This window comes from Dothidotthia symphoricarpi (assembly GCF_010015815.1).
Source record: "Dothidotthia symphoricarpi CBS 119687 unplaced genomic scaffold P153scaffold_27, whole genome shotgun sequence".
NCBI lineage: Eukaryota > Fungi > Ascomycota > Dothideomycetes > Pleosporales > Dothidotthiaceae > Dothidotthia > Dothidotthia symphoricarpi.
Genome location: NW_022985034.1, coordinates 100,108 through 122,686, shown reverse-complemented (window position 1 = coordinate 122,686; position 22,579 = coordinate 100,108). Strand labels below are relative to the sequence as shown.

Sequence of the window (22,579 nt, the reverse complement as noted above, 5' to 3'; positions counted from 1 at the left end):
GTTTTGCAGTTTCCGAATGATATCTCGAACTCAATGACTTGAGAGTGTAATGAAACTACTCCTCGTTAGCTCTCACCATTAACAATTTCAGTAATTCTCAATGTCAAAGACCTACCAGGCTGTCAAAAAACCTCAACAGCATCAACAACGTAAATATAAGCGGATTGGTCCACAATATTCCCGGTATGCACATTTCTGAGGAAGTGAGGCACTGCACATACAGGAGACTGTTTTAACGACAATTGCAGCTTCCTGTACTAGATGCCGAGATTTAGGTGTACAATGAGTTCCGTGGAATACATGTGCAAGATTGTCAATGGGATGATGGTGCTGGCAAGAAATGTGGCGATGAGGCAGCTATCTTGCTTGAATTATACCATGATATCATGGATGGTGAGGGGTTTTTGATATACTTAGTAACGAGATTGATTTTGCTGAGTTTGTTCTTACAAGGCTGCTCAGCTGTAACGAATTGGAAATTATGATGATATATATGAATACCACTTCATAGAAATCTTGAGACAATCTTGTATCAGTGGTGGCCGTCAACGACTGCTTTTTGTCAGTATGTAAGCTGGTAGACATATCTTTGCCATCTTTCTGTTTGGTTCAAGCTTTATTGTTAGCACGTTAGCGACTGCACTGAACTTCAGAACGCGATCTATGATACGGGTGGCTCCAGATAGAACCGCAACAATCGTGGGAATGCCACATCCAACCGCTTGGTACGCGCCAGTGGTAAAACCTGAACAATGGTAGACGTTTGAAACATCTGGTCAAGAAGGACAAGTAGCTATTTTGGCTAGAAAAAAGGTTCCAATGCAACCACGTGGGACATTTTGCTATTCTCTGCATGGTCGCGGTTTTCCTGTGCGTACCAAAGAGTTCTCAAATGCTAGAGGGACGGCCTGGTCGAACGTGAGGCCTGTTGGTGAAGCGGAGATGATGATGGATGAAGCAGAAGGGCATGGGCAACGAAACGATTCAGCATTTTCAAGTTGCAAATGAGTTTGAGAAGATGATGTTCCGTCATTTGTAAAGATAGAAGCAATGTATAACGGAGGAAGCCCTGAACGATAGATTAGGCAAAGGTTCGTCCTGCTGGGAATGGTTTTCCATAGCACTGGGGTTCCAACGGCCACTGCACTCTGATTGTGAGGCTCACAGACTTCGGAAAACCCTTTCGGTTCGCGGGAATTACGTCCCTTTCCATTCATCTCTCGTTGTTGCTTCTTTTCACTAGTGAGATCAAACTTGACACGGTAAGTCAAATCCGTTCAATCCCGACAGAGAATTCACTTAGCGCCATATGGTTCACTCCCTTTTCTTCACCAACCCGCACGTCATTCACATTGCTCCTGGCGAAGACACAATTTTCTTCTCTGCACATCCATTTCTAATTTCTTACCACTTGCTGCTTTGAGAAAAAGTTCTCCATAGCGAGAAGGTTCTTTGCACATGACGTAAAAGATTCTATAAGCAGATACATCAGCCTGTGTTAATCGCGAGTTTGTTCGCGGATAAATAACCAGTGGTCGATCTTGTATTGGTAAGGCATGATTTGGTATGTTAACACATTTATATCAGCCGAGCAAAAGATAATTTCTTGATAGATCTGGCCAATTGCTGAACTCACGTTTCGACGCTTAATCTTGCAACGAAGACTTCCATTTGCATCTTTCATCAACCAGTAGAGCGAGAGGCGAGTTAGGTCGTTTTGTGGTTGTTGTAACAGTGTTCGTGTCGAAAGTGCGGAACGTGGTATGGACATACCCGTCAAAAGTCAGCCATTTAATTACAGAGCAAGAAGTTATGTCTTCACCCACAGTTCTATTTATGAAATTTCGCTATGGCGATAATCTAGGCAACTTATTGATGACACCAAAGTATCGGCGCGACAGGGTTGGATCATGCAATTTATCCCGCGAATAAAGTTGCCCGCCTTTTCCCCACTGTGATTGCGTTTACATTTGTCCTTCCCTCGTTGTGTATGCTGCATAATGCGAGCACGCAACGGCATGCCATTCGTTCACGCTAGGCCAACCACATGTGCGCTCATATCTTTTCTCAGCAAAACATTGCCAGCAAAATCCAATAAAGCAATGTCACTACGTAACGTCTTGATGGTTGAACACTGACTGCGACTTCTTTCTCGAACCTCCGTCTTCGGCCAAATCCATCCCACCATTCATACCCTCACCTTTTATTGTTGACGACTTCAACTGCCTTTCCATTTTGCTGCGAATGCACTCGTTGCCCAGCTCGCGTTCGAGCACGACCATGTTGCCTCTGACCATCGACCGTGGTCCCACGCTATCCCCGCTCCGGAACTTTGACATACGTCACATTCCCTGGTGAGGCTCCATTATCTCAGCCGGAGTACGACTCACTGGCATGCATTCGCCGTGTTTGACAGATATGAACACGTTCGAGCAGATCGAATGTATGCGGATTTCCTTCACACGCGCTCATCCAGGAGTAACACATCCAGTTCGTCCTGTTGGATTGAGTTCAGGCGCTGAATTAGCAGCTAAAGTATGCTTTGGGCTCGTTTTGCATCTGAGAGAAGATGAGGAAGGCGGTGGATGGCCAACGAAGATGGCCATTTCTAACTCTGAGGTTTTGAACTATTGGGATCTTTCACAAGGTTTTCCATGACGTGGTTTTGCTGCATCAAGTCAATCCATCTCGCTGCGCCACTCCATCACATTCGTGAAGAATGTCGTAGTTATCAAAGTGGTCCCTGGCATGAGCATAACAAATCCAAAGAAGTTTCATGTCGATTTCCAGCGTTGTCTGACCACGTGTTGCTTTGAGCTCTCATCTCTCTAGACCTTGAGTGGAGAAACCATGATCAAGCGCTTTTTCAGGGCCATAGTGGATCTATTCATATATGTGCTGCACTGGTGAAAGATGGTTCGTTGCGGCTGAGCACATTCTCAAGGATGACGCATGCGGTCATCGCTTCGCGCTAAGGCGAATACGAAAACTAGCGTCCTTTTCCACATCAACATTGCGAAACACAAGCGTGACAACCCTCTGCAATCCGCCAAACGCCATGTCCGCAGTACACGGCCGCCCACCATGACCCTCGCGCTCGACAATCTCGTGAGACGAACTTGTAGCACTTACTGTCCTTACTCACCGCCCCCCATGTCGTCGCGAACGGGGTCACCAACGTGTAACTCCCGGGACAAGCGCATGATGCAGCGCTCCTTCCGCATTCATGTCGACGTCGCGCCTACACTGCCCACCAAACTCCAAGAGCACGTCGACGCGGTCCTTCTGCGGATATAACTCGGCCCGCAGTCATCCAATACAAAGCGCGTCACCTAACGTCGCAGTACAATTTTGGGCGAGTCGTACGTCATTGCCCACGCCTAGAGCGCCCGCGAGGTAGCAGCTAATCTAACTAAGGGTGCGCTAAGACATAGCATACCCTAACTATAATAAGTAGCCTAGCCTTTTATAATAGGAGGGTCTTATCTTTTCTAATAAGTAGTTAGATTCTAGTTTAATTAGTACTTATAAGTAATTTAGAAGAAATATTAAATTAATCTTAACTTAATTTATAATTAATTAACTAAAACCTTTAGTATTCTTACTATAAGTATACCTTTTCTACTTATTAATATTAACCTTAAAATAAGTAATTAAAATATCTTTAAGCCTAATATTACTAAAGTTAAGCTACTAAAAGAAGGTCTTAATAATAGTACTTTTAATCTACCTAAAAAAGTTAAAAATATAGAAAAATATATAAGTATATTAGTTAGTAATTTAAAAGTTAATTTAAAATTAATTAAGAATTAATTCTAAATTAATTTAATATAGACTAAAAATATTTTATAATTACTATTAGGAATAGAAATAGTAATACTCTTAAAGTAAATACTATTAAGTTTATTATAGTAGTTTTATAATATTCTTTAATAGATATTATACGCTTTATATATATTATTTAGTTAAAAGAGATATATATATAAAGCTTTAAGTAAAAGAAGCTACTAAAGTATAAAAAGTATATAAGTATATTAAAATAAATTCTAAATTAATTTAGAGCTAATTTATAAGCCTTAATTTTAATATTTTAAAGCTAATAAAGTTAAAAAGAAAAATACTTTTTATTTTTTCTTTAATACTTATACCTTTTACTAAGTATTTTAGTATTTTAGTAAAAAGTATTATAAATTTATTTAAAATAAATTTTACTTTATTACTTATACTAAAGTTAATAATAAGCTATAGTAGAAACTATACTAGTATAAAAGCTTAATTAAATAACTTAAGCTTAATAAAAGTAAGTATAAAGTAAAGATATACTTTAATACTTTCTATAAGTAGTTTATAGCTAGGTATTATAGCTTTTTAAAACTATTTTATAGCTCTAGATTAAGGATATTAAAAATAGTAGTAAGTTTTAAGTAAATAAGTTTAGAATTTATTTTAAATTAATTATAGCTTCTTATAAGTTCTTCTTATTTAGCATATAAGCTATAAAGCTTAAAAATAAAGTACTATAAAGAAGTAATAAATTTAAAATATTTTAATACTTATTAATATAAAGTACCTTTAAATACTTTTTAATAGTTTTACTATACCTCCTTAGAAGTATTAGAGTATAGTTAAACTAATATACTTATAATTAAATAAGTATAGTATAAGTTACTACTTTTTCTTAATAATTAATTTTAAATTAATTCTAAGTTAATCTAAGTATTAATTATATTTAAAGTTAAAGTAAGATAGTAAAGTAAAGCTATAGTATTATTTTTAATATTATTATTTTAGTTAATACTAAATAAGTTTTATATCTAATACTAGTATTAACTAGTATATATATATATACTCTACTTCTACTTTAGCTTATAGATATTAATAATATAAATATAATTATTTATATTCTATAGCTTATACTATACTTTAGTATTACTTAAAGTATATAAAATTAAAGTTAATTTAAAACTAATTCTAATTTAATTTTAGCTATATTTCTTTTTTTTTTTTTTTTTTTAAGGTATTTTACTTAGCATAAGTATTATTTAATTAAAGAACTTTATATAGTATTTATAAATAAAAACTATATTATAAAACCTATTTACTATAAGTAGCTTCTTATATTTCTATATAAAAGTAAACTTAAAGGTATTATATTTAAGTAAAAGATAAATAACTAAAACTTTAATATAGTAAATAAGAAGTTAATAAATTATAAATTAATTCTAAATTAATAAAGCCTATATCTAATAAGTTCTTTTTATAATATCTAAAAATATTATTATCTAGATTTTTAAAGACTAAGCTTAGTTACTTATAAAGTAGAATATATTTTAAATTAATATATTATTTAAGAGGTTTAAGAATAGCTAGTTTAAAGAATTATTTACTTTATTTTTAAAAGATTATAAAAAGAGTAAGCTAAAATTAATCTATTTTTAATTAATTCTAAAATAAATCTAGTTTTTATATCTAATAAAATTATTATAAATATATAAACTTTAAAGATATATAAAAAAGTATTAACTATATTTTTTAAAATAGTAGAGAAGCTTACTAAAGTTAAGCTTAAGTAGTTATATCTTTATAATATAGGCTATATTAGTAAAACTATTAATATAGATATAAAGTAGATAGCTAGTATATTAAATTAATTTAAGATTAATTAATTATTTATTTACTAATTTAATTTAGGCTTTAGGTAATACTTTTCTTAAGTAATTAAAAATTATTATATTTAGTAAGACTAGCTTAGCTTCTATATATAGTTCTATTAAATTTACTTTTTTTATAGTATTAATAAAGTTATTCTTTAAGCTTTATATATTAAAGAGTTTATATAAGAGTATATAAAAGCTCTTTTAATAGCTAAAAGCTAAGCTAAGTATATAAAGCTATATAATCTAAACTTTTATAAGTCTTTTAAACTAAAATAAATTTTAAATTATTTTTATTTACTTTTAGCTACTTCTAGGTCCTAGAATATTAAAGATTAGGCTAAGTATAAAAAGAGCTATATTATTATAGCTAAATTAAACTTTTACTATAGTAATATACTATATACTACTTAAAATACACTAGAATCTTATTTTAATACTATTAAGTAAGCTACCTTTAAAAAATACTATACTAAAGTTAAATATACTCTCTTTTAAAGTTTTAAAATTTAAGTTAGTATTAATTAATTTTTAATTAATTTATAATTAATTCTTACTTAGTTAAGGTAATATATATAAATAAGTAAAATCTCTAAGAATAGAAGGCTTATAATAAGTATAATATATAGTATAAGTTATATAAAATACTTAGCTTTAAAGATAAGTACTTCTAAAATATAAGTAAAAAGCTTAGTAGTAAGTATAATATAAATTATTCTTAGATTAATTCTAAATTTATTAAAGTACTATAAATTTTCTATTTATAATATTATTAAAACTTTAAATAATAAAAAGAATATACTAGAAAGCCTAAATAAGTTTAGCTTAAGTAAAGTATAGTAAATTTACTTTTATATAAAAATAATAAAAGTTTAAAAAGTAGTATAAGTATAATTTTACTAATTTTTACCTTTAAAAAGCTTAGTAATATAAGTAATATCTTCTTTTTTTTTATTTAAGTAAGTAGAAGTTTAAATTAATTCTAAATTAATTACTAATTAATATAAGCTTAGCTTCTTAGGTACTAAATAAAAAGTATAAAAAGTTCTATCTAGAATATAAAAAAGCCTTATTTAAGTATAAAAAATAGTAGTTTTAGTTAAAGTAAAAGAAGGCTAAAGTAGTACTAAGACTATATAAGTTATATATATAGTAAGCTAAAAAATAGTTAAAGTATAAATAAATTCTAAATTAATTAAGGCTTACTTTATACTATAGCCTAAATAAGTATAGTCTTAAATAGGTTTTTTATACTAAATATAAGTAAAATATAATTTTTTTTTAACTTAGTATTTTTTTTTTACTACTACTTCTATAATAGCTAATAAAATACTTCTTACTTACGTTAGAAAGAAATAATTAATAAAGAATTAATTCTAATATTATTTAGCTTACTTATTAATACTATATAGTACTTCCTTAACTTCTTTTTAGTATAATAGTATTTTACTTCTAAGATAATAGAGGTTATTATATTATCTATACTAAAGAACTTTTCTTCTATATATAAATTAATAATAGTACTATATTATATAGTATAAGTCTTTTTTTCTATATAATTTAATCTAGAATTATTTTTTAATTAATTTAGTAAAAGTTCTTATATTATAGTTCTCTTTATAATTATATATATAAGAATTACTCTAAGTATTCTTTTAAAAATTAACTAGCTAGTACTATATTAATAAAATAGTTCTATAATACCTTTATATATTTCTATAGTATTATAGAAATTAATAATAACTAGGTTAAAAGTTTTAATAATTAATTTCTAATCTATTTAGCTTTACTAGTAAATACTTCTAGTTTAAAAGTTATATAAAAGTAGCCTATAAAAAAGAATATACTACTACTTATACTTAGTAAAGATAAAAAGGTTAAGATAAAAGAAAGTAATATAAAAAAAGTAGGTAAAGTAAGTAGTATATAAAATAAATTAAGAATTAACCTAAAATTAATTTCTTTAAATAAAATAAAAAAATAAAACTATTTTTATTAAAGATTTAATATATTTTACTATAAAGTATTAAATAAAAATATAAAATAAAAGAAAAAGTAGGTTAACTTTAAAAAAACCTATTAAATCTTATTTTTAAAAGGTATTTAAATACTTTATAAGTACTATAAGTAAAAGAAGTATAAAAGTAAGTATATCTTTTATAAATATATTATAAATTAGTTAATAATTAATTAAAATACCTACTAAAAGGTTTTTATAAAAACTAATCTTTATTTATAGAAACTAAGAGTTTATAACATAAGTAATTCTTCTTTAGCTATATAATAATTAAAGGCTCTTTATATATAAAATTTACTAGTATAAATTAATTCTTTATTAATTCTAAATTAATCTAGCTTATACTAAAAGAAGTAAGTAAAGAAAAAGCTAAAAGAAACTAACTTATACTAGTTCTTTTCTTTTTTCTTTCTATTTTTTAACTTTAGTACTAGTGTGTTTTCTTTTATAAACTTAACTTAAAGATTATAGTTCTTATAGTACTAGATATTAATCTTTCTTAAAAAGAAGTAGTCTAAATTAATTAGTAATTAAATAATAATTAATTTACTTAAATACTTATAGTTAAATTCTTTATTAAACTTAGCTATATATATTTTATATAGGCTTTAGTAGTAAAGTATAGTATAGACAGCAGTATTTATATAAATAAAGTTATACTATATATTTATTAAAATAAATTAGAAATTAATTAATAATTAATTCTACTTACTTTATTATTTAATAGCTAAATAACTAACTAAAGAGAGAGAACTAGTATAAAAGCCTATATAACTATAATATTAGCTTATATAGCTAGTAGTAAAGTAGTAAAAGTATAATAAGTAGTTATAATATATATATACTAAGCTAAATTTATTAATAATTAATTATAAATTAATTATAAAAAAACTTACTTAGCTTTTAGTTTACTAGAGTAATACCTAGTAAGCTAAGGCTATAAGTAAAGGTAGTAAAGTTTTTAATATTATAAGCATAGTATATATAGTTAATAAAGTTACTATACTTAGAAAAGTAATACTATATAATAATAAAAATTTATTATTAATTAATTATTAATTAATCTATATACTATAAAGATAGCTACTTTTAATATCTATATAGTAGTAAATTTTACTAATATAGATAATAAAGTTATTATTAATATTAAGCGTAAATAGACTAATACCTATAAAAAAGGTTAGTAAAGTATAATAGTCTTTATAGTTTTACTATAATTACTAAATAATTTTTTTATAATTAATTTAAGTTACTTATATTTCTATCTAGAATAGTATATAAGTAGTTAATAGCTATAGTAGCTGTAGGTAGGTAAGTATAAAGTTAGTATAATATTAAATTAATATATTTTATTAAAATTAATTAAGAATTAATTTATAATTAATTTATATTAATATACTTATCTTAGCTTTTACTTAAGTGTACGTATTAATATCTTAGTATGCTATGTCTTAGCGCCCCCTTAGTTACATAGCCTGCTTCCTAAGCGCCCGCGATGAGGCCGCCATTGTCCGCCATTCCGACGACTGCCACACTGCTGCGCGTGCACAGCAGCTGACTGTACACCGTCACGTGCGTCGTGCAGGTCCTCAACATCTGGATGCACTTGCGCGAGCTGGACGCAGCAGGCGTGGCTACATACTACATACTCCGTGAAGAGCATCTGCGACTGCATACTGCGCATTGAGGAGCACCTGCTGAAGGCAAAGGGCTGCTATGAAATCACATCAAAAACGCCCTCGCCGACCGCTTGCAATCGCTCAAGCAAGCTATCAGACCGTTTGGGGACAAGTTCATCAGAGCCCCAGGACCACCAGCTCTGCCTGCAAGGCCGGATTCCACGCCTGTCTAGCTGCCGCCATCGTCAAACTATCTTGTGTCTTCTGAGCCGGCCGAGAAGGAGAGTAAACGGGGAAGAGGCAAGAGCGACAATGGATGAACAAAGCGCCGGGTCACTATGCTCGTCAGAAGCCCTCAACACACGATTACTTCCTTCACCCGCCGCATTCGAGGCGCTTGCTTGCACTCGCTCATTCGTCAGGTCTGCTCCTCGGCGCAGGTTGTCGTGACTTCTCAGCGTCTGCTTGAGCGATCATTAAGGCTTGTCGATAATGCGCTGCTTTCCCACCACAAACAAGATCCGTCTCGCATGCGCCCTTTTGTCGCTGTTTCCTCCGGCCTTGGCTAAGTGGTGAGGCAATGCCATGTTATTGATGCAGCATTTGGCGACAACTGGGGTCATGCCCATGGACACCTTTACGTCGAAACAACACCTTCACGTCGCAATAACGCCTGCACGCTGCAACACCACGTCCATCTGCCTGAGCAATCCCATTATCGTCAATTCTCATCTCCATCTTGTTTCCTATCGCAATGACTCTCTTTGTGCGTCGATGCATTTTGACCGAATAGAAACGCAGTCGCTTCGACGTCTCTCACGATCTTCTCGGCGCCCGGCCTCACTCTTGCGACATAAGATACCATGCTTTCTCACCACCTCCGCGTCCTCCCCTCCAACCTCCAACAACTCGCCTGCCAACTCACCGGCCTTGACCTCTGCACTCGCCCTCTCTCCATGAGCCCGCCGTTACACTGAGACCTGTATCTCTCACATGGCATGGCGCGCCTTCAATTTCCTCGCCGCGAGACGCAATGCCCCTCCATGGCAGTAGGGATGGAAGTTACAAGCTATGGCGATATTCGGATCGCTGATGAAAAAGCGACCGGTTGGCAGGAACTGCGAGGGAAAAGGCAGATGATTGACATATGTAGGCCTTCCAGGGCGTCGAGGGTAGGCTGACAAGAGAAGTCACGACGGGGATCTGGCACGACATCTCGCCTTTGCGGTCTAAAAGGAAAAGAATTGCGCGATGAGGGAAAACGGCATACATCGAAAGGACCATTTGATCCCGTGCTCATTTCGGGACAGCGAGTTCCATCGCATGTAGCTGCACAATACATCTTCAAAAGCCACTGCTCCTCATTGCGTCTTTCCTGGTCCTCCATCACTGTCTGTAGCCCTACATCCACAATCATTGCCTCTACTGCCGCTGCTTGACAATGGGCTTGAGACTGAGCTTAACATTGCCATGTTCTTCAGACACGTCGTTAGCTTCTTAGGTACATTACGCTCAACGTTTCCGCTGCAGTGGGCTCACATCAACGGCGCGCTTGCAATCGAGGACCCGTGATACACGCCCTACGAAGTTCTGACGTGCAATGTCAGAGCACCACTGCCCGAGTGAAGCATCACGCTCCTCACCCGGATCCCACCCACCACTGCACCGAATCTATGAGCTCGCCAATCCCAGCTCCCTCAGCTCAACCTCTGCTAGTCGTCTCACCGTCCTCTTTCGTCTCGCGTCGCCCACAATACTCGTCACGCTACGCCAAGCCAAGCCTCCGCAATCGAGCGTCACCAGCGCTGCAAGATTGTTTTTCACTTTCACTTCACGTCCCCACCATGGCGGGGTATCAGCTCCGCTTTGCCCTCGCGTCCTGGTCACGGCAACTTGCACGTCGCGCTCGTTTCGCCCGCCTCAACTTCCGCACCGTCGACCCTCTCCAGTATCGCGACGTGATCGCTTGATGCAGTCGCCGTGCCAGCACGGTTGCCAGGCTTCTGTTGATTTCTCCGCCAGTATGTGGGCTTGGTTTGTGTGGGCGGTTGCGCGTGACTGACTGTTGATCAAGGCCTCACGAGTACGACACCATGGCATTTGCCGCGCATACTCCAGGCCAATTGCACCCACAAGACGTCCCCGAGACTCTGGACGGTTCCTTGAAAAGCATTATCGATACCGGCGATCGTGATACGGGTTGTGAGGGCTGCAGACGTCTTTCGGACGGAGAGACCAGGCTGTATTCTCGGGACAAGCAAGGAACCTTGATGAAGGTAAACTTGCGCTGCTTAGCGTGTGCTGCAACGAGCATGGAGCAGCGGATTGTGGGAGAAGCGGCGGCGGAGTCGGAGGTGCCTGAGAAACCATCTCGACACGTGAATTGTGCAGACAACAAGACGAGCTCTTTCAGCGTGAGCGCAAACGAGCAACTCAAGCCCTCTTTAGGCGAAGACAGCCGTACTTACGGAGATGCAAGGCAAGACAGTCCACCTGATTTGACGACGACGTCGTTCCAACCCCCAACAATTGGCGGTTGTTCCCCACCGCCGTCAACGCCGCGCAACATCCCGGACTTCAACACTCGTCAGCTCCGCCCGCTTAGAATGGCAGGCCCCTACCCATGTAGTGACCCAGTGCTGTCGACGGAACCATTGCAACAGACGATCGTTGGTCGATCTAGGATGAGCAATAGGGCTATGCCGACAACAACATCTTTATCACAACCTATTACCGAGTCATCTCGACCACTGACGGCGCCGCGCAATGTGGTGAAGTCCAACACTCGCTCTCCACGACCGATGCAAATGACCGGCGCTTACCCCCGCATGCTCAACCGACAACCCCGTTTTGAGAAGAGACATCATGGCGGGCGAAGCCTGAATGATGCTCAAGTGCATACCCTTGACGGCCGTGGTTTTGATGGGACTCAGGTGCACATCACTACTGGGGCTTCGCTCTCGCATCTCCGTCACGTCACACCCGTTCGCGATCACGACCTTACACTTGCCCACGGGCGCAGTCTCACACACGACCGCGCTGGTATGAGCAGCCAGCCAGAATTGCAGACCTCCACAAGCAAGACCACCCCCGCTTTTGCACCATGCGTAAGTACTGTCAAGACAAATCCTGATGCCAAGCACTGTCAGCTCAAGAAAGAGGAGATTGTCGATGAGCCGCATGTCTCACCCAGCAAGGCAAGCTCGACGTTTTGCTTGAGACTCGCAACGTGGGCGCGGAAGAGCTTAGCTTGGGGACGATCGGGTGGCAGGAGTCGCGATTCACGCGATTTACACGATGATCGTGGATGAATGTTGTGGGGCAATGGGAGAGGACGGTGAAGTGAGGGACGTTATTGGCGCAGCATTTGGTCAGTTGGATGAATTGGGTGCTTCTGCAGATTTGGAATGGCAATTTGGAGTTACTCTGAGGCGGTATGTGTAGACATGCATCATCTGCAACTGACGTGTACATTACATTACAACATCCACGCTCTTGATATCGACCAAAGCCGCCTAAAAGGCCTCCATTCACTCAGCAGATACTCAATTTACATAATCCAAATCATTTCACTCCTACGCCTTCCGCGTTCCAATCTTCCGCGGCGTTCTCCTCGGGGCTGGTGCCGGTACGTCACTTTCCTTCTCCGTTGTCTTGCTCGTCAACTTCCTTGGTTTCTTGCGCTCTTCGGCTGCATATGATGACGAAGGCTTAGTTTCCTTCTCGCCGCTGGAAGAAGTGCGCTTTACTTGGCCCGATGGTGTGGGCTTGGTGGATGACTGGGGCTGAGAAGGTTTGGGCGGGGCTTGTTTGGGAGCAGTGGGTCTTGATGGGGTGGGCTTCGTGCTTGATGGATTAGGTTGCGCTTTCGGGGTTGTCTTTGATGTGGGCGCCTTTTGAGATTTCGGTGGTGGCGCTTCTTTTGCGGTTGGAGCTTGTTTGGGGGTCGGAGCTTCTTTGGGTGTTGAGGGTTGTTTGTTCGTTGCCTGCTTTTGACTCCGAGTCCTTGGCTGACTTGGCTGAGTCGATACTTTCTGTTGATCCTGGCTCGTCGCCTTCCCACCCCAAGAAGGCATCGCAGCTCCCAGCCCTCCCAACCCGAGGGTACTTGCTTTGGGAACGGATGGCATCGACGGCACACTTGGTCTCCAGCTTGTCACATCCTTGGCTGACTGCGACCACGTCTGCGGCATATCATCTGGAGCCTGAGCCTTCATCTCCTCCAACTCCTTTTGCGAGGGTGCTTGCGTCTCGCTGGTCTGCATGACCATCTTCTCCAGCGCCTTCTTCTGCGCGGGCGTGGATGACCAGTTTGGAAAATCGCCCACCACGCCTCTCACACCCTGACTCGCCATCTGCCCCAGATCCCAAAACGGCCCATTGATCGCCCCGTACACGGACCCCACGCCGCCCCCGAGCAAGCCCGTGACGGTAGACACCACGCCCCCGACCAACGCGCCCGTCACTTTACCCAGCGTAACACCAGGCTGCACACCGAGTCCTGCTCCAGCGGCAAGGCCTTGGAATGTTCCTGACTGAGTATATTTTGCTGCTTTGCCGAAAGACTCTGCTTCGATTTCCTTGTTGATGGCTTTTGCGAGAATTTCTTCCCGCGCTTGGGGGTCGCCGGCGGCGTTTGCCGCCTGGCGAAGTTCCCAGGCCTTTTGCATCGCTTGGAGCGCCATGCTTGCGGAGACGCCCGAGTTTTGCTTGAGCTCGTGCTCGGGAATGCCCTGGGGGGTGGGCATGATTTGGGCTGGAGGGTTTGGTATTGTAGGATATGTGATTGTAGAATTTGGTTGATTTTGTGGCGCTTTTGGGCTGGCGATTGTAGATCGGTATCAAGATGGAATGTGGAGATTCTGGGGGTTGGTCGAGCGATGGATATGGTAAGGCTGAGGTGTCGACGTCATGCCAAGTTGGAAGTGGAACCCCGCTCGCTTCTAATCCTTGCAAAGCCTACGCTCTTCCCGCGTTTCTCAATTCTGATTGGAACGGCACTGAACACCAGCCCGGCCGCTTTTACCGCGAACAAATCGGGTTGCAACAACACAGAACTAATGTTCCTCGTTTTACGATTGGCTGTGCTCGGAATCCTCATCCTTTGGGCTGCGAGGTGAATATACCCGGGCCGTGCCTGCATCAACAACTACTTGCTACTTCCTTATGATTGGCTATGTTGCTTCTAACAAGCAGACCGAAATAAACTCTTCTCAAGGCTTTACCGCGAACATACCAGATTTTATTGAAACTGGTTCAAAGCTTGTATCTATGCACATGTTCAAACCCCGTCTGCGTCAAGCTGAAGAAAAGTACGTATCATCCTACACCAGATCGAGAAGCGAATCCTGGCCACAACAAATCTATTCATGCTTCTCAGCAAGGGGTGCAACTCCACTCTTCCTTCGGTTGGGTGTGTGATTACGACTAGTCCTGTGGGCTGGATCTTCGCTACTCCTGTACACCAGCGCAGGTCGAGGCCCTTTTACAGCAACCTCAAACTATTATGACCATTCGCTTGAATTCTAACACCCGAAAAAGTCTATAGTCAAGACAGCCTACTTATTCAAAAATACTCCGTCCTCGGGGCTGAATATTCAACACCTATCCATTGTCCTTCTCCAGCACCAAGTATACCTCTGACTCTTAGGCATTTCAGCTCGTGGTGTGCCTGAACCGTCAGCTTATAATCATCGGAAACACCTGGTTTGCCATGAAGGAGTTCGTCGGCTATGACCCATTGCTGAATCATTTCGATGCATCTGCCCAGTCGTTGTTCCCTGTCTAGCATGGTCGACGAAAGGGAGGTGCCGGTCTTGAGCTGTATGATCGGCCCTCGCATACTTGGCATGTCAAAGATGTTCGACATACACTCATTGGACCGATGTAGAAGTCGGGGGAACTTCGATAGTGACTTGGTTCACTGAGGCTCAGAAGTGCGTTCTGCAACCATGAAATTCTATAATCGCTACGGCTGGCTTGGCACACACGCCTGTTGTCAAAAAATCACATAGAGGCTGTCGATATCACCGTCCTTCTCGGCAAGCAATGCTGCAAGAGCTATATGAAAATCTTTTTCGCCTTGGCGATTAGACCGTCATGAAACGAGAAATGAGAGTACTATTGAAGTCGAGCGTGAAATCTCGACGGTCAGTACGGCATATCGGTTTATTCCATTTTAAGTCAAGTCCATACATTCCATTCCGATCCTTGTTCTATCTCTTCTCTTGCTTCCCACATCAGCTCAATCTTGACGAGAGATCGAAAGTCCGCCACATCTCCGACCCACGCTTCGCTTTTCTTAGGAATTTAGTCTGATCTTCCCAGGACATCGCGGCTAGAAAGAGAAATAGGACGTATGTTGAGATATTTTTCGTGCCTCGGAGGTGTTCACACGCCAACTTGCGTATTGTCACACGGTGACTGTATTTGCTCAAGAGCAATATATACCATCATCCTGCTCCAAAAGCTTGAATGATTTATGCAGAATTCGACACTACTCTATGATTCAATTCAGAGTCTATCATTCTTTTTCTCTTCTGGAAAATGACCCAAAAACGCTGTTGAGTTCCATGTTTGCGCCTATTATCGCTGAACTTGAGTATGTTTCCTGTACCTGGGCTTAGTTTTTTTTTGACGATGGTACACAATGCATGCAATTCGACCTCATGAAGTCTGACATGTTCTGGCACATATAACCCATCATTTTGCACGACGATATTGTCACGATTCCCAGTTATACTGCAGGGTCTGGCTGATTGCTTGGTAGTGCTGAGATTCACAGGTTGTATCTGCGGCGAACGGAGAGTCGTCTAGGCGCTGTAACACTCCCGAGCGATTCAGGGTTGAGCCAGATCCCCAAAATGTACGATATTGTTAATGGCTGCTGACTTCGTGCAGGTTGTTGTTCTGTGGACTGGTGCGTTCTTGTTCGCGATACGTCCACGCTCAATCTCAAATCCATACGCATTGCTGCTTCTGCGGTCTGGCTTCTGCTTCTCGACCGAGTGTCTCTTCTGAGACTGGGTGGCCACATGGCGAGTAGCTTCGCCACGTGATATGGCCGGATGTGCAGTTACAATGTGCTCCTTGCACACAGGCTTGATATACCACTCCGGGAAGGTTTAACGCACTGGCACGGTTATCCGAGCACGAAAAAGAAACAGAGAGTGGATACGAGGGCTGATTATCGATTCTAACTGGCTCTGATGGTCAGATTCACTAATACTTCAATAGGCGGTAAGGTTCAGCTTGATGTTGACTAATCTCCCGGATAGACCCCTCCGCTTCAAAACTCGTCGGTGCCCCCTTTAAAGCAACTCGCACCAGAAATACCCATTTGCATAGATACACAGTCGGTTTGCCAACTTGGAAAGACGCTATGGAATGCGGGAAGTCGACCGGAATATGCCTCGCAGTTTTTCCTGGCTCTGAGAGGCTAAAACCTAGCATAGTGTCACGGTCTGAAGACGCGAAACAGACTATCGGTCTTCATAAGTTCCACAACCATATATTTGCGCCACACATATACTTTCCTGTTTTTCTGTACACCTAGCTCTTCTGAGCACCCTGTAGAACGCAGTGTGACTGTCTTGCAAGCTTTTAATATCTTCCGACAGCAACTTGGCACAAATCAGTTGTGCTTGTGAAGATGTTGCCGAGAACAGTGCTCATCCGCATTCAACGAATTGATACCGAGGCTATCAAAACTAACCCTTGTTGATTGGAGTGGGGCCTAGCAGTGACCCGCGAAGTAGACATGATTTGATCTTTAAGATATTCATTGCTTCTGCCAGCGTCTAGGGTTCATCGCAGGAGTACTGTCAATGGCCTTAATGTCCAGTTCCACTTTAGCTTCGAAGATAACGTTATGTGGCTACTAACTTTCAAAGTGTGATTGCAGCCTTGCAATGTCGCTTTTAGTCTTGGTGTCCTGTTGCTTCGGAATCCCGAACACGCCAATTCCATAGTAATCGCACATAAAAGTCTAGCTATGCTAACGAAGCATTGGCAGATGTTGCATAAACTATTCACGCTACTGATAGCCAGTGTTATGCGTTTGATACATGTTGTGCAATGTTCAAGGAAGTAAGGTTTTATTATCCTGGCTGAGCAGTTCGCAACACGTAATCGGTGATATTGATACTGTTGCATATATCGGTTACTTTCCCGAGCACAGTCACCAGGCTCATAACTGACTGATATGTTTCAACTCAATTAAACTGTTCTTTCATGACTGCTCTCCCCTTTACGACTAACTTGCAAATTGTAGATCAATTAATATATACTCGTTTTGACACTGTTGCGCTTACGATGCTTAGGCAACTAGCTTGTTGGAAGCAATATAAGTAAGTCTTAAATATAGGCCTCTTTACGGACGTAGCAGCCTGCCCAGTAGCTCACCCCGAACGCAGGTGTTGTCTACTATTACTGTTCACCAAGATGAGAGTAACAAGACACCCGGAAACAGGTTAATACCGAGTCTGGGACGCGATTGCAAGTAGGTTGAAGTGTACATCAACACGAGACTGCCGAGCATATTCGTGGTTGTTGGAAGTACAAGTAGGACAGCGCAAGCAGAACAATAGGAATGAGTTCCAGGGAATGGGATCGATTACCATAAAGTGCTATGGTGTTCCTTGGCTCTTCTTTTTACAAAGATGTCAGTATATCAGTTGTTCGCAGGAGTTCACGACCGTGACACGGGTACGCAATGCCGCATTATGATACAACTTCACTGCTGCATTTTTTTACGTCTTTCCTTATACCTTGACTTTTGAAATCTACCATGCCTGTTGCAATAACTATTATAGAATAATCAGCAACTGAACTTTTTACAGTATAAATTTGTCTTCCAACTTCAAGTCCAAAATGCCCTGACGACACACTACCTTTTAGTCCGGACATCCCTCCCCAGAAGCTCAGGGTTGCACATCAATGCGACACAGAAGATAGAGTACAGATTTTGCAGGTATCAAAGCTAGTAATGAAGCTTTATCCAGAATATGTCATTAGACCTTCGGGTAGGCATGAAAGTCTTCAACGAAGAAGGTAAAAAGTGCAATTTGCTGGGCAAGAGATGACTTCGGCGATTTCTTTATGGCGCGGTGTAGTACTCTTCTACACAATCTACAAATTGGCAATTTAATAAGTGCATCAGTGTATACTGCGCTTTGGCAGACACGTTTGGTGAGCTTAAGAAAATGACGGGGATGGAAAGCAGTAAGCCGAAACTTTCTCACGTTCTTGATATACTCTTACAAGTATTTCCAATGAATAAGTAGTCATCATTTCAACTGCCCTAGAGATGTTCAGGTCTATGAGCCTGGGTTACGCTGGTACGTTTTCGAAAACGAACAACGATATGCTCGTGCTGCCAGTGAGCCTTGCAAGAGCCGACACTGCCGGAGATTACAAGGAGAGAGATGGGGGAGGATCAGAGTCTACTTGCAATGCCGGCTGACTCCTTGGATGACCATACTGTCGAACGACTGGAAGATTCCAAGAACGAACCTTGGTCAGCTACGAGCTCATCGCCACGCACACAGTTTCCAACCAATCTCACAGTTCTCCGCAAATCGGAAAACCTGGAGCTGGAAAGAAGGTACACTGCCACGATCGCAACACACGGAAGCACAGCCGATCAGCACACGACTTTGACTGCATCATACAACTATCTCAAGATTGGAGTGCGGGTTGTGAGAAGTCTCAAAGCCTTCTTTCGAGCTAAGAAAGAGATATCACAACTAAAGAAATATACTCCGGGCAAGATCTATTATTTGGAGCAGAAAAAGTATCTTTTCGGATAGGAACTGGAGAATTGAAACAAGGATGTCCTATTAAGCAATTTCGATTACCGTTCACAATCGAACAACAATGAATGGAAATCTTTGGGCGATGCAAGTCCTCACCCAAAGGAATCGTAAACACTGATCCCGATACTGCTTGCAAAGACTTGGTTGCATTATACAACGCTTCCAATGCTGGCAAGAATGTAGTTGGCAGTCAACATAACAATCTCGTTGCAGTGCACGCGGTCCTCAACAATTCACATTCAACGGTTTCAAGCCGCGCCATGTAACACCATGGCCATAACGCTACACTTGCTCAACTCTCCCCCGTGATGCTGCACAACAAACCCTTCCTTCTCGAGTAGAAGCCCAGTGTAGCCCCTGCCCGCCAACCGCCACGTACATACACCTTCCAGCCCCCATTGCTGCGCACAAGCTGACGGATGGCTTCGAAGCTTGACCAAAGATTGGCATAGTCAGGCGGCGCATCCGATAGTAGGAAGGTAAACTGCTCCAACATGCTTTGAGCGAAGCTTAGACCCATAGCCATTTGTCTGCGTCTTCGTCTATCAACGTGTTGAGATGTAGGTCGTTTACCTGAACTACAATTGGAAAGAGAAACGAAAGTTCTAGTTGACAATGTAATCTATTGATACAAGGCCTGATGATCGAACTACTCATACGAGATCATGACATACTATTATAGCGGGGGAGTAGGTGCAGTGGGCAGATGACTGCATGCGATGAGAGGTTTCGATAGGATGGTAAGCAGGGGGACAGTGAATTTGATTAAAATATTTGCGATGACTAGCGACTCTGGCAAAGACTTGAGTAAGAAATAGTTTCCTCTTCGTATGCGGTCTTTCTCGTCAGCATTGGGCGTCAAATAGCTGTCAGTGTGAGGAGAATCGAAGTGCCTCCGGAGAGTAGCGTAGCGATTCGGAAGCTACGGACATTGTGAAATTGGAACAATCCGAACTTGGCATTAAAGATCGCTATCGTATGTCTGTCTATGACACGACGAATTGTGGTACGCTCGTGGAATATCCGACTATCTGCGGAGACTCTATCACCGCTCTGTGCAGCATGGGCATGATCCGCTTGCCACGATGGGAGCATGGACACAGAATTTTGTGGTACAGACTCAAGACCGTGACCCTATTATGAGGGAATGACTGAATGCTGAAGATGCGTATTACAAGCGTGCTGATGAAAATGTATAAGCGATGAATGGCGGTAGGAAAGCCCTGAAAGGCTCTAAAGAAAGCATCGTTGTCGTAATCCATTCGGTGATGACCAGAGTGGCAACAGCGGTATTGCCAGCAATGCCGGTCCTTTTGAGAATGAATATTGTGAAGATTATGTTGCCCGATGGATCTCGTTTCGCTCTGACATGACGGAGTGTAAGGGAACCGCGGCGATGGCGCAGTCGACAAGAAGGAGCTGGTGTCTGGGCGTGAGTAACGAAGATGTAAAGACAGAAGTTGTGGGGGAGGGCGACATTGATGTCGTAAGATCTTGAGGTCCGCGAGATGCTGCACGACAGAACAACAGAATGGGAAGACTTGTTGTCCTGGAAATCTGCCGTCTGGATTCAGACAGCTGGGCGCCCGCGGACGTACTACGACGTCGGCTGCTGCAGGAAACCTGGACGGTAACATTGACGAGCACGACTCCAAAATCACGTCTCGATAAATGACATCAGTACACTGCGTGTACATGCCTATGATGGCGCGCTCCACGGACGTAAGTTGACAAGGACGTGACAGCCATCATTCAGTATTGTCGTCCTACAGTAGCCAGAACTAAATCGTTTTCACACCATAGAACGTCTCGTGTACCAGAGAGACGAAGTCCGGATTGTTGGCCATGTCAAGATCTAAGTGCGAGTTGAACATGGTAATCGTCGATAATGACTGTATTGTAGGCGAGACTGTGACGCAGGTCTTTGAGCTTTGGTTTATCTGGCAGCTTGCGCCATCAGTACGTAGGTTCGGGAATGGAGACTGTGTGGGGCAGGAGCCGAATCGATCAACGACCGGCGAAGAAAATCGGCGTCATAACATTGTTTCAAGACACTGGAGGGGAGGAAGGTCGTTATCAAGGTCAATGTTATTGATGTGACGGTGGTTGTGGTGAGGAAGCCTAGCTCTCGTGATGGCGTTTGTCAAAACAACCCACTATTCCCCCGAGCCGGTCAGGACACGTCCATTTGCGATGAGGGACAAAGAGGATCGGTTGAGGCGGCACACAAAAGGCAGCAACTATGATAGCCTCGGCCTGTCGTGCCCGCGAGCATCTGTGTCCTCCGAAAAGGAGCGCGCTTGCTGTGCCTTGCTCAGCCTGTGCATGTGTGCACTGCGGTTGCGCAGTTGCTTGGTTACATGGCCGCGCGCAGCGCGTATGAGAATTGCCGTCGGCTTGTCTCGACAGGCTGTTAAGGCGACTGCGTGATGCGGATGCTGGGCCGACAGCTGGGCAGGCCATCGCGGGGGTGTGCTCGAGCAGCATCTCAGAGGATGCTCTCAGCAAGCTTGAGATGGCCGTGGGAAGGGAAGCTGTCGCGTCAATCGATCGCGTCAAGGGATCAGGAGTCGCGCTGTTTGCGGTGAAGCAGAGACTCCCACTGTTGAAAGTGCAGCATACTGATAATGCGCATCTGCAGGCAGCATAGCGAGGCGTGAAGGTCGTGGTTGGCCTGCTGTCGTTGACGTGTTACATGTTGTGGCGGTGTTGAGCTGCTCGGAAGGCTGCACCAGCCAAGGCTGGATTGTGCGTCCTGACCTTTTGTCCTAACCTTTTTCCGGTACCAAAAGTACAGTGCGGTCTCAAATTCTCAGGTGTCACGGCTGTGATTGGTTCGATTGATTCGCACTGTGACGCAAGACGAAAAGCCTCGGCTTACTCATGGTCTGGTCTGGAGCAAAACCAACGAGTATCGCTAAAGCCAAGCACTGACAAGCGGATATTCCTGAGTCGGTAAATCTCCGTCTTCCGCTGATCAATCTCGCTGCACGACTACTTGCGACGGCGCATTCGATCCGCCAACCTCAAAGAAGGTCTCATTCCACCCTCCCTGATATTCTTAGTATTTATGTCAGGGCAATCACGCTCTCATCTCTATAACAATAGTCCTTCGTTGCGCATCACAGCAGGGCGCTTACTCCCACCATGCCACCTCAGATGGAATCGCGATCCCAATGCACATTCTCCCAGGGTTAAGCAGAATTCACAGTACAGTAGTGCGCGACGCTTTCTATCGTCTGATTAGACATCTTGAGCGCAACGGTCAGCCTGGAATAATCGTCATCCAAATTTCAAAACCCTCGATCTCTTCACCAACCTCTACCTCTCCCCATGATCACACTCAAGCCGCGTGGTGAAGAATCAGTACTGTGTCACTTTTCAAGATAAGGGCGACGGGGTTCTAGGATTCATTTGGAATGATAATTTTCAGAGTTGGTTTGATGTGAGTGGTTTCAAAACTCGTAACAGTGT

The 22,579-nt window shown here is 41.3% G+C and overlaps 6 protein-coding genes across 6 annotated transcripts; 3 read left to right on the top strand and 3 right to left on the bottom strand.

Moving 5' to 3' along the window:
• Nucleotides 1-661: 661 nt before the first annotated feature.
• On the bottom strand, nucleotides 662-1,438 carry P153DRAFT_361802 (uncharacterized protein; the record flags this gene model as incomplete). The annotated part of the gene is made up of 3 exons (XM_033667020.1): nucleotides 662-745; nucleotides 879-1,253; nucleotides 1,409-1,438. 3 exons carry the CDS (start codon nucleotides 1,436-1,438, stop codon nucleotides 662-664), a joined length of 489 nt encoding a protein of 162 aa, XP_033518070.1.
• A 1,514-nt stretch (nucleotides 1,439-2,952) lies between these two features.
• Nucleotides 2,953-3,480, top strand: P153DRAFT_401730 (uncharacterized protein; the record flags this gene model as incomplete). Its single annotated transcript, XM_033671935.1, has 2 exons — nucleotides 2,953-3,362; nucleotides 3,429-3,480. One exon carries the CDS (start codon nucleotides 2,953-2,955, stop codon nucleotides 3,295-3,297), a length of 345 nt encoding a protein of 114 aa, XP_033518069.1. The 3' UTR covers nucleotides 3,298-3,362; nucleotides 3,429-3,480.
• Nucleotides 3,481-10,890: 7,410 nt separating this feature from the next.
• Nucleotides 10,891-12,423, top strand: P153DRAFT_435755 (uncharacterized protein; the record flags this gene model as incomplete). The annotated part of the gene is made up of 3 exons (XM_033673171.1): nucleotides 10,891-11,324; nucleotides 11,365-12,223; nucleotides 12,313-12,423. The coding sequence occupies 3 exons, from the start codon at nucleotides 10,891-10,893 to the stop codon at nucleotides 12,421-12,423; spliced, it is 1,404 nt and encodes a 467-aa protein (XP_033518068.1).
• A 260-nt stretch (nucleotides 12,424-12,683) lies between these two features.
• On the bottom strand, nucleotides 12,684-14,143 carry P153DRAFT_371488 (uncharacterized protein). Its single transcript, XM_033669272.1, has one exon. It carries the CDS (start codon nucleotides 14,036-14,038, stop codon nucleotides 12,866-12,868), a length of 1,173 nt encoding a protein of 390 aa, XP_033518067.1. The 5' UTR covers nucleotides 14,039-14,143; the 3' UTR covers nucleotides 12,684-12,865.
• A 4,152-nt stretch (nucleotides 14,144-18,295) lies between these two features.
• Nucleotides 18,296-19,384, top strand: P153DRAFT_412523 (uncharacterized protein; the record flags this gene model as incomplete). Its single annotated transcript, XM_033672108.1, has 4 exons — nucleotides 18,296-18,341; nucleotides 18,471-18,512; nucleotides 18,575-18,628; nucleotides 18,684-19,384. The coding sequence occupies 4 exons, from the start codon at nucleotides 18,296-18,298 to the stop codon at nucleotides 19,097-19,099; spliced, it is 558 nt and encodes a 185-aa protein (XP_033518066.1). The 3' UTR covers nucleotides 19,100-19,384.
• Nucleotides 19,385-19,861: 477 nt separating this feature from the next.
• P153DRAFT_147298 (uncharacterized protein) lies at nucleotides 19,862-21,014 on the bottom strand. Its single transcript, XM_033662164.1, has one exon. It carries the CDS (start codon nucleotides 20,800-20,802, stop codon nucleotides 20,092-20,094), a length of 711 nt encoding a protein of 236 aa, XP_033518065.1. The 5' UTR covers nucleotides 20,803-21,014; the 3' UTR covers nucleotides 19,862-20,091.
• Between the last annotated feature and the right edge of the window lie 1,565 nt (nucleotides 21,015-22,579).

What these genes read in the sequence shown, in the direction of transcription:
- P153DRAFT_371488 (XM_033669272.1), bottom strand. Translation starts at nt 14,038, where the DNA reads ATGCCCACCCCCCAGGGCATTCCCGAGCACGAGCTCAAGCAAAACTCG.
- P153DRAFT_147298 (XM_033662164.1), bottom strand. Translation starts at nt 20,802, where the DNA reads ATGTACACGCAGTGTACTGATGTCATTTATCGAGACGTGATTTTGGAG.